Source organism: Hippocampus guttulatus, chromosome 5 (assembly GCF_054856545.1).
Source record: "Hippocampus guttulatus isolate MCC_2025c chromosome 5, RoL_Hgut_1.0, whole genome shotgun sequence".
Classification (NCBI taxonomy): Eukaryota; Metazoa; Chordata; class Actinopteri; order Syngnathiformes; family Syngnathidae; genus Hippocampus; species Hippocampus guttulatus.
Window position 1 is genome coordinate 20,370,279 of NC_141265.1, and position 14,470 is coordinate 20,384,748.

Sequence of the window (14,470 nt, forward strand, 5' to 3'; positions counted from 1 at the left end):
GTATGCTTTGGTGCACTTTCTGGTTCCAACTGCATGTCTTCCTTCTCCCTTGTCCAACCAAGTCCTCTGCTGCTTGTCTCACAATTTTGATTGAAATACTTCTTACATGTGTTGTTACCCCCCCCCCCCCACTCCCAAATTTTTTTGAAGGGAGAACCCCCTCACCTCTTTAGCTACTTGAACTGTTGACATGGCATAAGTTGTGTATGAATGCATCTATAATGACACACACACAAAAAAGTGTGACAATCAGGCTCTTTTCATACTCCACTATTGTCTCCCGTCAAAGGCCCAATCTGCATTTGCAGTCTCTTCACTTTTTCCACGTTTAAGTGCACGTTCAATGATGAGAGGAGCTATTCACGGGTTTTCGCACCCCCACACTTGATTGGCACATGAAATTGACACTCTCTTTTCAATCCATCACTAATTGCACTCGTATTTTCTCTTTTAATCGATCAGATTTTTGGGTCTAATTGCGTCAAATTGTCTTCTGCTGGATCTAAATGCACTAACGACAGTGTTTTTTTTTTGTTTTTTTTACAGTTATCAGTTTTAGGAGGAGTCGGAAATATAATGTGCAAAGTTAGCTGCGCAATCCGTGCGTTACTTGGAAGTGGGAAGCCTCCGAGACACAAAACATGGTGAGTCGCTTTGCTTTTGACAGATTTGCATGCATGATATTTCACACCCAAGATAGAATTCAGCTTTTGAACTGAAAGAAATCCTTTTGAAGCTAAAAAAAAAATACAAATAAAATTGTGCACTATGCCAAGTTCGTTTTAAAGTCTAAAAAATGTCCATTGAAGAACATGCTGAAAAGTATGTGAATAGCGAAAACCAAGATGAATAATACAGCCTTAAATCCCAACAATGAAAGTCAGTGGATGTTTAAAAGAGAAAATGTGCACATTCTCACAGCAATAAATTACAAAAAAAAATCAAGCTCAACATGAATGCAAAATGAAAAATGTCGATCTCGTTATGGAAGAATTTAAAATCCCCAAATCACGATTGCAAAAAGCAGAATATTTTGTTAGAAATAATTGCATAATGAAGCCTAAATTAACCCATGAATACTTGTGAGAAATCATTTAAAAGCCTAAACTCAAACGCTAAAGCAAAGAATATGCACAATCCTATAATCACATTTATTTGGGTTACATTTGTTTAAAATGTGTGGGGTAGAAAATTACTATATTTCAAGCAAAGGATATGGATCTTGGAAAGTTATGCAAAATATAAAGCGATATTTTATGGGGGGGTTTTGGGGAGGGGGGTTTATTGGACAAAAATGTCCTTGATTTTATAGATAAAAATATAATAACATTTTTGGGCAAGTAAATGGAATATATTTTTCATAATTTATTTTGTAGTCAGAAATTTAGTCAGCAATTGATGGTGTATTTAAATGTCATGTTTTTATGAAATATATTTTATATTTAGATATTTTACATGCTAGACATACAGTATAATTGATTCACTGTTTCTATATTCTTTTTTTTACATTGTAATTGATTGTATTTTTTATCTACAGTATATATACACATTTTGAAGAGACGTTTATAAAAATACATTCATTGTTTTCTATTTTTGTAGAGATTTGTAAAAATGCAAACATAATATACATACACAGTTTCTAAATTACATATTTTAGGAAATACTCAATACATTTCATATAAAAGAAATAAATATTAGATTTTATCCATTATAGATATATTTTATAAATACTCAATTGAGTTCCTGAAATAATCGCTTTTATTTTAAATTTTCTACATGTCATAAAATACATTAAGCAAACAAAATTCTAGACTAAAAATAAACTACAGATCTTAAAAAAGGAATGGATTATATTAATAACATATATTATGATGTATTTATAATATACTACATTTGCATAATTTTCTAAAATGCAATTAATATTTCGAGAAAATCAGCGAGAATCAATCAATGATTGCATGCAACATTAAAATCTACAATATATCACTGTACCAAATATTTTAAAATAAGGGGTAACAATAAATGGAGTATGTGTGCTGTACTGCTCACCTGAAACCTACGGACACCTCCGGCGCAGTCCAAGTCGGAGGTGAGGCGGGCGGCTCGGGTGCGCAGCCCTCCGCAGGCCGCCCGCCGCTGTCCACCACCTGCGGCCGAGAAGCCTCAGAAGCGGCCGCAGCTGTGCGTCAACTGCGGCGTGGGCATCCATGACCGATACCTGCTCAAGGTCCCCACGCGCGCGCGCGCGCACACACACACGCACACACACACACACACACACACACATACGCCCATCTTTCATTTACTTCAGCAGTTGTACCTGTAATGAACATTTTTGTGTGTGCGCGTCGAAGGTGAACGAGCTTCACTGGCATTTGGGCTGCTTGGAGTGCTCCGTGTGCAGGACTTCGCTGCGCCAGCAAAGCAGCTGCTACGTGAAGAACAAACAAGTCTACTGCAAGTTGGACTACTTCAGGTAAGACAAAACAAACAAACTACAGGATGACGTTTCATTGAAGGGCTTAGGACTCGGTGATGTGTCACATTTCCCAAGATGTGCTGAATAAAGAAGATTTTGAAGTGGGAATGGTTTGAATGAGTTGAGAACAAGTCATGATGAAAATGATCTCTGATCTACGTATCAATGTGTTGTATTTGTGCCGTTAACAGTCTGTGGCTTAGGGCAGGACGTCAGGAGCTGGACTTGGGTTGACCGGTCAGTTTGCATCTGTGAGCAGCTCCTTGCAAATGTTCTCATTTTGGATTTGCCTATCGTAAGAAAAATGCATTGGCGATTGTGGCTCTTCTTCCCACAAAGCAAGCGATCGATTGATAGAGAGATCAACCAATTGAGGGCACGTAACTGGAAAAACACTTGAGTTTGTGCATTCGTCAGTCCAGGTACCACAGTGTAGATTTAACAATGTTCCCATGTTGTGTAGCAGGTTTGGCACCCAGTGCACCCAGTGCGGTCGTCAGGTGTACGCCAGCGATTGGGTACGGCGGGCGCAAGGCAGCGTTTACCACCTGGCCTGCTTTGCCTGCTTCGCCTGCAAGCGTCAGCTGTCCACGGGCGAGGAGTTCGGCCTGGTGGAGGGCAGGGTGCTCTGTCGCGCCCACTACGACGCTGTGCTACTCAACCTACATAGGGCCGCGCAAAACGGTACGGTTGAAAGAGGCTAATAGACAGCTAAAATCCAGTGGCTAGTGTGAGAAGCTAATGCAGTAGTCCACGTCCTTCCTCAGTGCTTCTTCTTGCCAACTCGAATGCACCCCAACAGTCCAGGACGATTTCAATCAAAATCTCCCCGTAACATATCCCGAGGACATACTGGAGCGGCTAGCATGAGAAGCGAACGTAACAGGATCCACCTTGACTCTTGCTCCTCCCTGCAGGAACTGGTCTGACCCTGGAAGGGGCTCTGCCCTCTGACCAGGACAACCAGCCTAAGCCTGCCAAGAGGGCGCGAACATCATTCACGGTGGAGCAGCTACAGGTTGGTGGCGCTATCGACCATTAACCTGACTGTCGGTCAAAAAACTGACCGCATACCTCGACCTGACCATAGACTTGACCAATCACCAGACGCTATTGACCCAACCACAGACCAAAAATGTGATCACAGAACATGACCAGAAGACTTGACCAGAGATCACTTGACCATAGACCATGAACTTGACCATATGATCAGAGACCACATACTAAGCTATAGACTATAAACTTGACCACACAAAAGCTGATCCACAGGGCACTGAACGGATGTCAACAGGACTGTTTTGCACTCGAGCTGGTGCAGTCCTAACTAGGACAAGTTGCATAAACTGATGAAGCCCGCTCGGATGCAAGATGATTTGTACTAAGACAACCAACAATAGTCCAGTTGCGATTGATTCCTGCCCCGAGCATGAAATGACCCGGGATGAATGAGAATATTCACAGGGTGCTCATTCATGATTCTCGTCGACGTGTCTGTGCAGGTGATGCAGAGCCAGTTTGCCCGGGACAACAACCCTGATGCCGTGACGCTGCAGAAACTGGCAGAAATAACGGGATTGAGTCGGCGCGTTATACAGGTACAAACTCATTGATACTTTGCAAAAAAAAAAAAAAAAAATCTATAAAAACTCCAAGGAATGTACTTGACGATATGTCCGGTTTGTTGCAGGTTTGGTTCCAGAATTGTCGTGCTCGCTACAAAAAGCAACCTCCTCTTCCCGCTACCGGTGGAGTATTTTAAAGGGGATTTTAGAAATATGCCTAAAATGGTTACAAACTAACAAACACACAAAATTAAATGGCTACATTATTGGCCGGGCTGTAAATAGTTTTTGTTTTTGTGTTGTGCAAGAGCACAAAAGCAACTTTTAACGTCTTCTGTCTTTGTGTCATTGTGACAAAATAGACCCAAAATAGCACTCGACGAAAACAACTTGATTGTACATTCTGATGTAAATAGATATTTAATAACAAGGAGGCTGTCTTTAAAAGTCTGCCGTTGACATGAAAAGTGGTTTTCTTGAGTAGCCGCAAACAGGCGCATTACCACCGCCAATTTTGGGTGATCGATGTGTCTAATGGCCGGTGATTTGACAACTTATTGGAGCTCTTGGCATCAAGGATCGCGACTTGTCACCCTGACTGAGGGCAAATAAGGAGGAGGATGATGATGTTGACCTCTGCTCACGTGTGCAGCCGATATGAGAGGATTCACTGGCGCAAAGATGGACAAACACGGTCTTAAAAAAAAAAAACGAAATGCACTTTACTACTTGCACTTAGGCGCTTTAGACTGTTGATTAAACGTGAAAGTGTGAATTATTTAAAGATCTATTTGTTTATTTATTTTATTACATGTTGTTTGACTCTATGTTTTATGTTAACTGCCAAGGGACAATGAATGCAAATTAGCTCTATGCTAACTTGGCCATATTTACGCAAATATTGTATCGCTGTTCATCAATTTGCATTGTCCCTTTCAAATAAAACAATAAAATGACATTTTTTGGGGGTGGACACATGAAAGTGGTGTTGCTAGCTCATCTATTTTGTAATTCCAGCGAAGGAGTTAAATTGATGTCAAACTTGATGCTGTAATTAGTAACGATTAGCAGCATGCTAACATCGGCACACAAGCGGACATCTTGCTGCGATGAGGAACGCTGATCCTCTCCACATGCAATTTCGGGCCACCTGCCAGCACTACACTGCACAAAACAAATCAGCGTCGAAACGCGAAACTATGAAATCCAGCGTTTGAGGCGCATTTCATGAATGTCCGCCGCCGTGATTGGCATTCCGGAGTGCTCGCACATGAAAGCGGAACCCTAGTGCGAATGAATATACCCCTGATTGCTCAGTAATCACATTCATTAGAGGACAAATACACTGAAATATGCTCATGTGCTGTCGACTTTTTTGTATTAATTTTTCAACTTTATTAGTAGTGGATCTGTAGATTTGGTTAAGGTGGCCATTGTCATGATTAACTGACATAATCAGTTGTCCCACTCAATATATCTTAAGTTATTGACTGCAGTGGAGCCTTGCTATTCGAGTGCCTTGAATTTTTTATTATTTTTTTTAAGAAGAAGCAACCCGTTGCTTGGCCGATGCTTTGTCTTGAGATAAGAGCAAAAATCTGAGATACAAGTGTACTTTAACACACACCCCCAACAGATGCCGCAGCAAACTTCGCAACATACGCCCGCCATCGCTCTATGACGTACTTTTGAAAAGCAAATCATGAAGAAGAGCGTAACTTCTTCTTCGACTGTGACTCAGTAAGATGCTGCCATGTTCATCATTTCTCATGGAGGATAAAGAATATATGCCTGTGATGATTGTTACATTCTGTCTTCCTGCCGAACAAAGGGGACAGTGGGAAAACACTGGCACGCACGCACACACACACACACACACACACACGCACACACATTTTTTGCCCTCGATAAGCCCCTTTGTTTCTTTGATCATGTGTCTTTGCACACATGCTACACACCTATACACTGACAATATACTCTTCAATCTATGAATGTTTTCGAGAACCACCGAACCCGTGTTGTAGTGTGTATTGTATACACAACGGGGCAGCAGTTGTACAGCACAGCCCTCACTATGTGACCAGGAAAAAAAACAAATGCAACATTTCCTCCCGTAAATGACTCGGGGATTTTGTTTTTCTTCTTTTGTTTTCTTCGTCAATTGAATCGCAGAGAGTATCAGTCATCCAATATGGGGAAGGCGTTGAATAATAATATTAATTTGACTACGGATATAAGATCTGTAGAGATAAGATAAAAGTCATGTTAAAGGTATCTGTGCATTTGATGCGGTGTGGACACCTTTTAAGGTGAAATGGAAAGGGAAACTTTTTTTCTTTTTGTTTGTGTGCTGGGTATTAGTTGCTCTGACTGATGCAAGTAAAGAATAGAAAAAATTCGGTACATAACGGAAGTTGTTCTACCGTATGTGAGTCACTGAACCAGGTCAGTCAGTCATGGTCATATGATCTTTTCTTCCCTGGAGACCATACGGATACTACCCCCCCCCCCCCCCCCCCGCACGCACACACGCGCACACACCGATACTGTACGCTTAGACCACATTTTAAAAAATATACGAAGAAGGTTGCTGATGCAATTACTTTTAATTGATTGTATTTTTAGGTAAGAAAATAAAGCCACCATATGAAGTCACAATAAAGTGTCATTGAGGAACTGATGGAGGCTGTTGTTTCATTTTCACCCATGGAATGAAAATAATTTTCATTACAAAGGGGACATTTACAAAAATCATGTAAATATATCGACAGACATGTATTTCAAAAGAATACATTTATTTTAAAAAGTACAAAAAAACTGCCAATGTGTGGTTAGTTAAACAAAGTAAGGTGACTTAATACGAACTGATATCCTATTAAAAATAGCGTAATTGTATGAAATTGATAAAGAAATAAAAATGAGACAATTATTGAGCTTTGTATGTTTTCTATTAATGTTAATAGCACGTTTCCCTCACACGTGTCTAAATGGTCAATTATATGCAGTGGACTCTTGATAACTCCGGTATGGCCAATTTTGGGGCTCGGCAAATACACTTTGTGATGAGGGATAGCTTACAGGAAATGTAAGTCAATACTGTATGGCCTGAATATACAGTAGAAGAGTCAACATGGCTGCGCGTGAGTGCTTTGTGCACGCAAAACCTGCTTTCCACTTCAGGCCCGGGAACGCCCTTTGATTTCTCAGGGGTCTTTGCTTTCTCCTCAATTCTTTGGCACCTTTGTTCCCGTCGCCGTGCCCCGCTTCTCACGTCCCCGTCTTGCGGGGCCATTGTTGCACGAGTGCCTCACTCACGTACTTAGCTCGATTTTTCAGGTAGGTGTACTTTACTCGAGTATATTTTTAACCTCTCCGTGTTTGACAACAGACATGTCTATTTTCTACTCCATGCATTGTTACAAGAGGCGCTGTGCTATAAACGGAAATACTTTTCACATATCAAAGGAATTTTAAAAACAAAAAATATCTATTCAGACTGTGAATGAAAATAGAGAAACTAATTACATTTTATTGAAAATATTTTCTTCAGGTTGAGATTCAAATGATTTTGATAAGAATAAGTTTTGAATTCAAAATTTGTGAACATTTTTCAATTGAACTACAGAATATTCTAAAATATACATTTCATTGGCTTAGCATAATATTCATGCAAAAAACAGATTACACACAAACAGTGCAGCAACACATTTAGATATTCAATATAACAGTACTCACAGTCATAAATTCTTTATCCTCTGTGTCCAGACGTCTATGTACAGTACTGTACATCTTTCTTATACCGCCCCACGGTGGCCAAGGCAGGCAGCAGCACAATGTACACTGAAGTGGAGGAGAAAGTGTGACAAAATCTGATTAATCCTTTTGAATTCTACATAATTATGTGATTTTCACGTGTCTTTAAAGAGTACAATATTAAAGAGTGCAATTTTTTTTATCTAAAAGAAAAAAAATACAACAGATGTTTTTTGTTTTTAATTTGGGGGGAGGCTGGAAAAAGATTCACGGCATTTCCATTCATTTCAATGGAGAAACAGGATTTGGATCTATACTTCTATTGAAGTCGTTTTGTCATTGAGGATCAGTTTGGAGTCAACATAGACCGCACGTATGGATCGTCTCCATCTCAAAATGCTTTTTGCAAAATGTCAGTCCAGTTTTAATTCAATTCACACTTTTGCTGCCTCACAATCAACCTTTCTGCAGGTTGCGTTGAGGTAGGCAACTTTTTCCACGTCCACGGTGTCGTGTTGCCGCCTCCTCCTCCTCCTCCTCCTCCTCGTTCTCATCGTCTCCACCCTAAGGGACAGAGAGGCGATCCTGTGCAGCCACGCTCACCTGCACAGCCCCGCTTCCCACGAACAGGACACTGTTCAGCAGATCCGCAGCTCCAGCAATCACGTAAGTCTGACGAATGGATCATAATAGTAGAAAGGAAAAAAAAAACAATAAGAGCACTGAAGGGGATGTTTATAGTAATAAATGGTACAGGCTGGGTTCAAATTTGCTTCACTATAGTTCAAAAATGTTTTTAGATGATTATATGTATTTGTTTCAAAGTACGCTTTCTAGTTGTCATTAAGGTTTCAGTCGGGTTTAAATATAGGGTATTAAGACAGGGTTTCAAATAAAGGTTTGAAAATCGGGTTTTAAAATTGGGTTTCAAGGGAAGGTTTTGAGATAAAAGTTCAAGCCAGGTCGGGTTTCAAAATAGCAATTCAGAGCAAGAGTTAGCCACGATATGACCGTGGCCTGTATGTGCAAAAATGGCAGGAGGATGGCGTCAACGCTGTCCGTACGCAGCTACTCTGGACGCCAGCCGTCCTTCTCCAGCGTGTCAGCGAGGGACGGCGCCCGCGGCGTCGCGCGCTCCAGACCGGCCGCGTCCACGGCCGGCGCCCGATCGCTGTCGCGCTCCATGTCGGTGGGCAACGGGCTCCACCTGCTGGGCGCCGGCCTGTCCCTGAACGGGCTGGGGGCGGGGGCCAGCGAGAAGGAGACCATGCGGGGTCTGAACGACCGTCTCGCCAACTACCTGGACAAGGTGCGCTCCCTGGAGAGGTCCAACGCCGAGCTGGAGCTGAAGATCAAACAGCTGATCGCTGAGAGGCAGCCCAAGGGACATGACGTGGACAACATGATGGCTCAGGCGCACGCCATCGGGCAGGAGGTCAGAGCCTTGGAAGCTGCAAAAGCAACAAAATAGGGAACAAAACATAACTACCGGTATCTCCTAGTTTAACGACATCGAAACCGACCGACCTACCTACGAATTCACCTACCGATCAATCTACCTACTAACTACCGACAGTACATACCTACAGAAATACTTACCCACCCCCCGATCAGTCTAACAAATGACTGACCCAGATATCTACCCGCTTGCCCAGCTATATAGCTACCAACTCACGTATCTACCCACCAACCGTTCAAACTACCTACCCACCAAACGATTTACTTACCCAAATCTATCTAGCTATCTAGAGTACCAAACTATCAACCTACCTACCTACTTACCCACCAAGCTTTTGAACTACCTACCTGCCTACTTAGTTATTACCTACCTACTTCCCCTCTACCTACATACCCATCAATCTACCAAAACGACAGTTACCCATGTGTCTAACCTCCTATCCCCCATCTACCTGCCTACATACCTGCAGTACCTACCTCCCTGCATAAACATTCAATAAATTATATATAATCCAGAAAAAAACAATGATGTTTTTCACTTTGCCAACTTGATTGGCAGGAGCAACTAACCGCTCTGCCATGTGGATTCCTTAGGTGCGGAAGAGGACCCTGGAGAATGCCCGCATCATGCTAGAGATCGACAACGCCAAGCTGGCGGCCGACGACTTCAGGGTCAAGTGAGATGCACAAACACGCACACAGTATTCGTCTTCACACGAGAACGCCAGACTGCCAAGCCATTTGATTTAATGGCTTTTCCGCCAGCGTGCGAAATGACAGTGGCGGAGTGCGTACATTTGAGACATTCCATTCGGGATACACTCTCTGCCGCCTATCGTGTAACGACTTCAATTGGCATGATGTTTTGCAACACACACCAAACATTTCAAGGACTGATGCCTGAAATCGTACAGGAAATTGGTCAGCCATTTTAAAGAAATTCCACGGATGCATTTTAGGGAAGTAATGCGACCATAGCATAAGTATCAATATATATATATATATATATATATGTACTGTATATATATATATTTTTTTTTTAAGTAGTTTTGTATTTTTTATTTACTTTACTTTAAATTTTTGTTGCTAAATTTATTTCTTAAATTTAGCAAGAAAAAAAAAGAAATTTATTTCTTAAATTTAGCAACAAATTGATATTGCATCAAATATTGATATTGACATTCGTATCAGCATTCATGCGGATAACAGCTGTAGGAGTACTGGTCTAAGTTTGGGTATCATCGATACTGGTCCCCAAAAAATCCCTATCACCATATCACTAGAGAGAGGCTGGTGCCCCAGGACTGTTCTGTAAGAGAACAAGGTCATAAAATTGGCATACTGTGTATTTATATGGACTTTCTTCAAGTACAGTACTGTAATACTATTTGGGGATATTTCCGTTGGCCCAGGTGGGAGGCGGAGGTCGCCTTGTGTCAGTCAGTAGAGCGCGATTGCCAAGCCTTGAGACGAGCCAAGTCCGACCACGACCAGATCACATCTATGCTGAGAGGGGACCTGGACAGCCTCAAGGAGGAGCTCTACTTCCTCAAGAAGAACCACGATGAGGTGAGGCTTTGGAATTGTTTCAATCTCCGAGCACTTCTCCAGAAATGATGCTGCTTGTATTCAGAATGTAACAATGATGACGATATTTATTTCGAACGCGTTCATGGAATTTCCATTCATTTCAATGGGATGAATTGATTTGAGAGTTATGAATTCTCTCAGGGCACTACTACATGTTTCCCTTTGGTCTTTGCCATCCATAAGAGTCCATAAAGTGCATTAGAACGACATTGCAAGAAGGATGTCCATTAGGTACAAAGGCACCACAGCTGGGCCATTGGTGCAGCTATGGTGATAGTGGTTGTAAAAGCGTCCTCTCATGTTTGGTTTTGCTATCGGTGACGCAGCTGGAACAGACCTACAATGTTTGGACAGCGATGACATTGAAAAAAAAACATCAAATGTGCACAGCCACACCTTCAAAAAGGGAAAGTAGAAACGCAACGCAAGAATAACCAACCGAGAGCCAATCAGGCTCTAAGCACCGAGGGCTGCTACGCATAACGTGACGGTCAAGATATTAAGCCTCTTAAAAAAATGTCTTGAAGATGATTTCATGTGGGGGAAAAATGCACATGTACAGCAAGGATTGGTTCCAAAAGAAAATTGCAAATAGGAATTACTGTCTGTTGTGTAAAATGCCTGATCAGAATTGTCAAGATCAGTTTAAGATATATGGGTGCTCGTTCCTGTTTTTTATTTGTGTGAACTGTTCTGTTGTGAAAGCGCTATATGAATCAAGACGTTTTGTCTCGGTACTAGGAGAAGAGCTCCTTGAAGGTCCGCCTGGCTAACGAGCAGGTGAACGTGGAGGTGGACGCCGCTCAGGGCCCGGATTTGGGTGCCGTCATGGCCGAGCTCAGAGTCCAGTATGAGGGCATCGCACGCAAGAACAAGGAGGAGGCCGAGGCCTGGTACCTCAAGAAGGTCAGTCGCTTTTCAGCAAATGCTCTTCCTAGACGGTGTTCCCTCGCTCCACTTCAGATTTTTTAAATGATTGTTTTTGTGTTTTACAATGTTCAGTTGAGAAATTATGAAAACGAATCAAACTGCGTTTCCCCCTCAATATTGGGATAACTATGTGGTGTGTGTGTGTGTGTAGCTGGACGCTGTGCAGTCGGAGGTGAAGGAGAGCAACGAGGCACTCCGCTGCGCCCAAAATGAGCTGAGCGAGAGGCGACGTTTCCTGCAGGCACTTGAGGTGGAGATGGACAGTCTTCGCAAGCAGGTAAGCGCCAGCACCAACACACCTGCGTTCACCCAAATCACCTGCTGTGATTTTATCCGCTTTTTCCCCATTTGCCCGTTAATGGCCAAGCCCCACGCTGAGATTTGCTGCAAGTACCCCCAAAAAATGTGATGAATTGATGGTGACTGTAATCTATGACATCAATGAAATCGCGCAGCGCATAGCCAAGCTCCATTGGCATTGAAGCAGGCTTCTTTCAAGCTCTCAAAACTTTGTTTTTGTAGCAGCATAAAATGTACTCACCTGGTGACATTCATTGTGCTCTAATCAATCATTGTGACACGGCAGTTATGAAGGCGCACGGTGACATACACCGTGCGCAAACAATTTGAGCATGCATGCGATGATTCGTGTTTGCTCGGCACACATATGTGAAGCGTATTAATCACAGTGCAGATATAATTGTGTTGGCAGTTGGTGCCGTGTCTGTTTACCGTGAGGTCGCTGCTAAACATTCACAGTGAGTAACAGGGCGCCACATTTGTGCCGAGGCGCTGTCGAAATGTCCACCCGAAGTTTTGCTATTTTAGCAAACTCGTCCTAGCAGGTGCAGTGTGATGCATTTAAAAAGAGTGTTTTTGCGCCGTTGTGGGCATGAACACGGCCGTGTCGTGAGACAGCGTCCATCAACGCAGGAAGATCAAGACAGTGATAATACCTGCATTGTGCGTTTCCCAGGTGGACGTGCTGGAGGGCAACCTTGCAGAGACGGGCCAAAAGTACTCGGTGGAAATGGATCGCCTGCAGGTGGGGCTGTCGCAGCTGGAGGACGAGCTGTCGCAGCTGCGCCTGGACATGCAGCGCCACAAGACCGACTATGAGCAGCTACTGCGCATCAAGCAGAACCTGGAGATGGAGATCGCCACATACAGGAAGCTGCTGGAAGGAGAGGAAACGTAAGATCACTTTTAAATGGAGTGGCGTGAGGGAGATGTAAAAACACAAACTGGTTCTGACCGAAATTCTTGTCCTGCAGGGTGAAAGAAATTCCGCCACCCCCTAAAAGTGAGTCCCAAATTTGCTTAAGTTGATTCAGAAATTCAGTATTAAAATTGTTGCACATACATTTTGGATTGGATTGGATAATTTCAACAATCATATTTTACATGATGTATGTATTTAATAATTTTAAGTTATTAATTCATTCTGTTATATCGAGGAAATGTGTTTATTTTATACTTACATCTTTTATGTTGTACGATAAAGTGCTATTTTTTTAAGAAAAAAATTTCGGTGGGGCTGGATGAACTTCAATTCCTTTCAATGGGGAAAACTGATTTGATATACGAGTAAACTGGATTACGAGTTCGGTTGCAGAACAAATTAAATGACAAAATGAATTCAGCTAACTATGTTGTTTCAACCCCCCTCTCAGAAGAGCCCGACGTGCGCACTCGGAAGATCGTCAAGGTGGTCACTCAGACGATGATCAACGGCAAAGTGGTGGATGAGTCCAGCAAGGTGGAGCAGATTGAGGAGCGTAAAAAATGAGCAAAAGTGAAGCTAACGCACCCCTAAAAAGCACCCGCTGTTCCATGGATGAAGCCTCAAGAAAACCTTATTTGGTGGGAATGTAACTTTGCCGAAAAGGTTGTGCCTTGCCCCAACATACGAGGAAAACTGCAATTGAATATGACAAAATAATAATCAAAGTCAAGCAGTGAGGAACGGGGCATCGAATCCTATTTTCATTCTTTTTTCCCCCTGCAGCTTGTTATGATAGACATTAAAGCTAAATGATTGACAAAAATAAACTACTTGTGATCCCCCCCTCCACCCCCGATATTGTAATTGCAATTTAATGTGGTGTTTTTTCAAAATCCTTTTTTCTTGTCTTTTTTTTTTTTTTTTTTTACTAAAACAAGTAATAAATTAATCTGTATTACAACAAACAATATAATTTATTACGCACACGTGTTTTAGTCTTGTTGGGCTTCTGCTAAAATAAAGGCAAATGAGCCATGAATTATTATCTTCTTCAATTTGAGTTGTTAATTTTCTAACCCACTCGCTGTGAGCAGATTGGGTTATTTTTATCCAAGGGGTTGGGTTAATTATTTTGACCCAACAGATTGGATTGGAGACTTGCCAGGTGACTTTGGGTAGTTGGCGAGGTACACTGAACACTCTGAACTGGTGTGCCAGCCAATTGCAAGGCACACATAGACAAACAATCATTTACACTCACAATCACACCAACGGACAATTTAGAGTGATCCATCAACCTACTATACATGTTTTTGGAATGTTGGAGGGAACCGGAGTACCCGGGCAGAACCCACACAAGCACAGGGAGAACTCAACACCCAAAGGCCCACAATCAAATCCATAACCTCTGCACTGTGTAGCAGACGTGTTAACCAGTCGACCACCATGCCATGCCACCGGGTTCTGGTGTTC

General features: G+C 42.3%; 2 protein-coding genes across 2 annotated transcripts; both read left to right on the forward strand.

Annotated features, from left to right (window-relative positions):
* Positions 1 to 873: 873 nt before the first annotated feature.
* lhx6b (LIM homeobox 6b) lies at positions 874 to 4,903 on the forward strand. The gene is made up of 7 exons (XM_086110858.1): positions 874 to 879; positions 2,078 to 2,227; positions 2,355 to 2,476; positions 2,943 to 3,163; positions 3,397 to 3,497; positions 3,979 to 4,074; positions 4,167 to 4,903. Exons 1-7 carry the CDS (start codon positions 874 to 876, stop codon positions 4,236 to 4,238), a joined length of 768 nt encoding a protein of 255 aa, XP_085966984.1. The 3' UTR covers positions 4,239 to 4,903.
* A 3,521-nt stretch (positions 4,904 to 8,424) lies between these two features.
* Positions 8,425 to 13,894, forward strand: krt1-c5 (keratin, type 1, gene c5). Its single transcript, XM_086112168.1, has 9 exons — positions 8,425 to 8,460; positions 8,833 to 9,229; positions 9,847 to 9,929; positions 10,665 to 10,821; positions 11,584 to 11,748; positions 11,924 to 12,049; positions 12,749 to 12,966; positions 13,047 to 13,075; positions 13,446 to 13,894. The coding sequence occupies exons 2-9, from the start codon at positions 8,837 to 8,839 to the stop codon at positions 13,559 to 13,561; spliced, it is 1,287 nt and encodes a 428-aa protein (XP_085968294.1). The 5' UTR covers positions 8,425 to 8,460; positions 8,833 to 8,836; the 3' UTR covers positions 13,562 to 13,894.
* Positions 13,895 to 14,470: the final 576 nt, after the last annotated feature.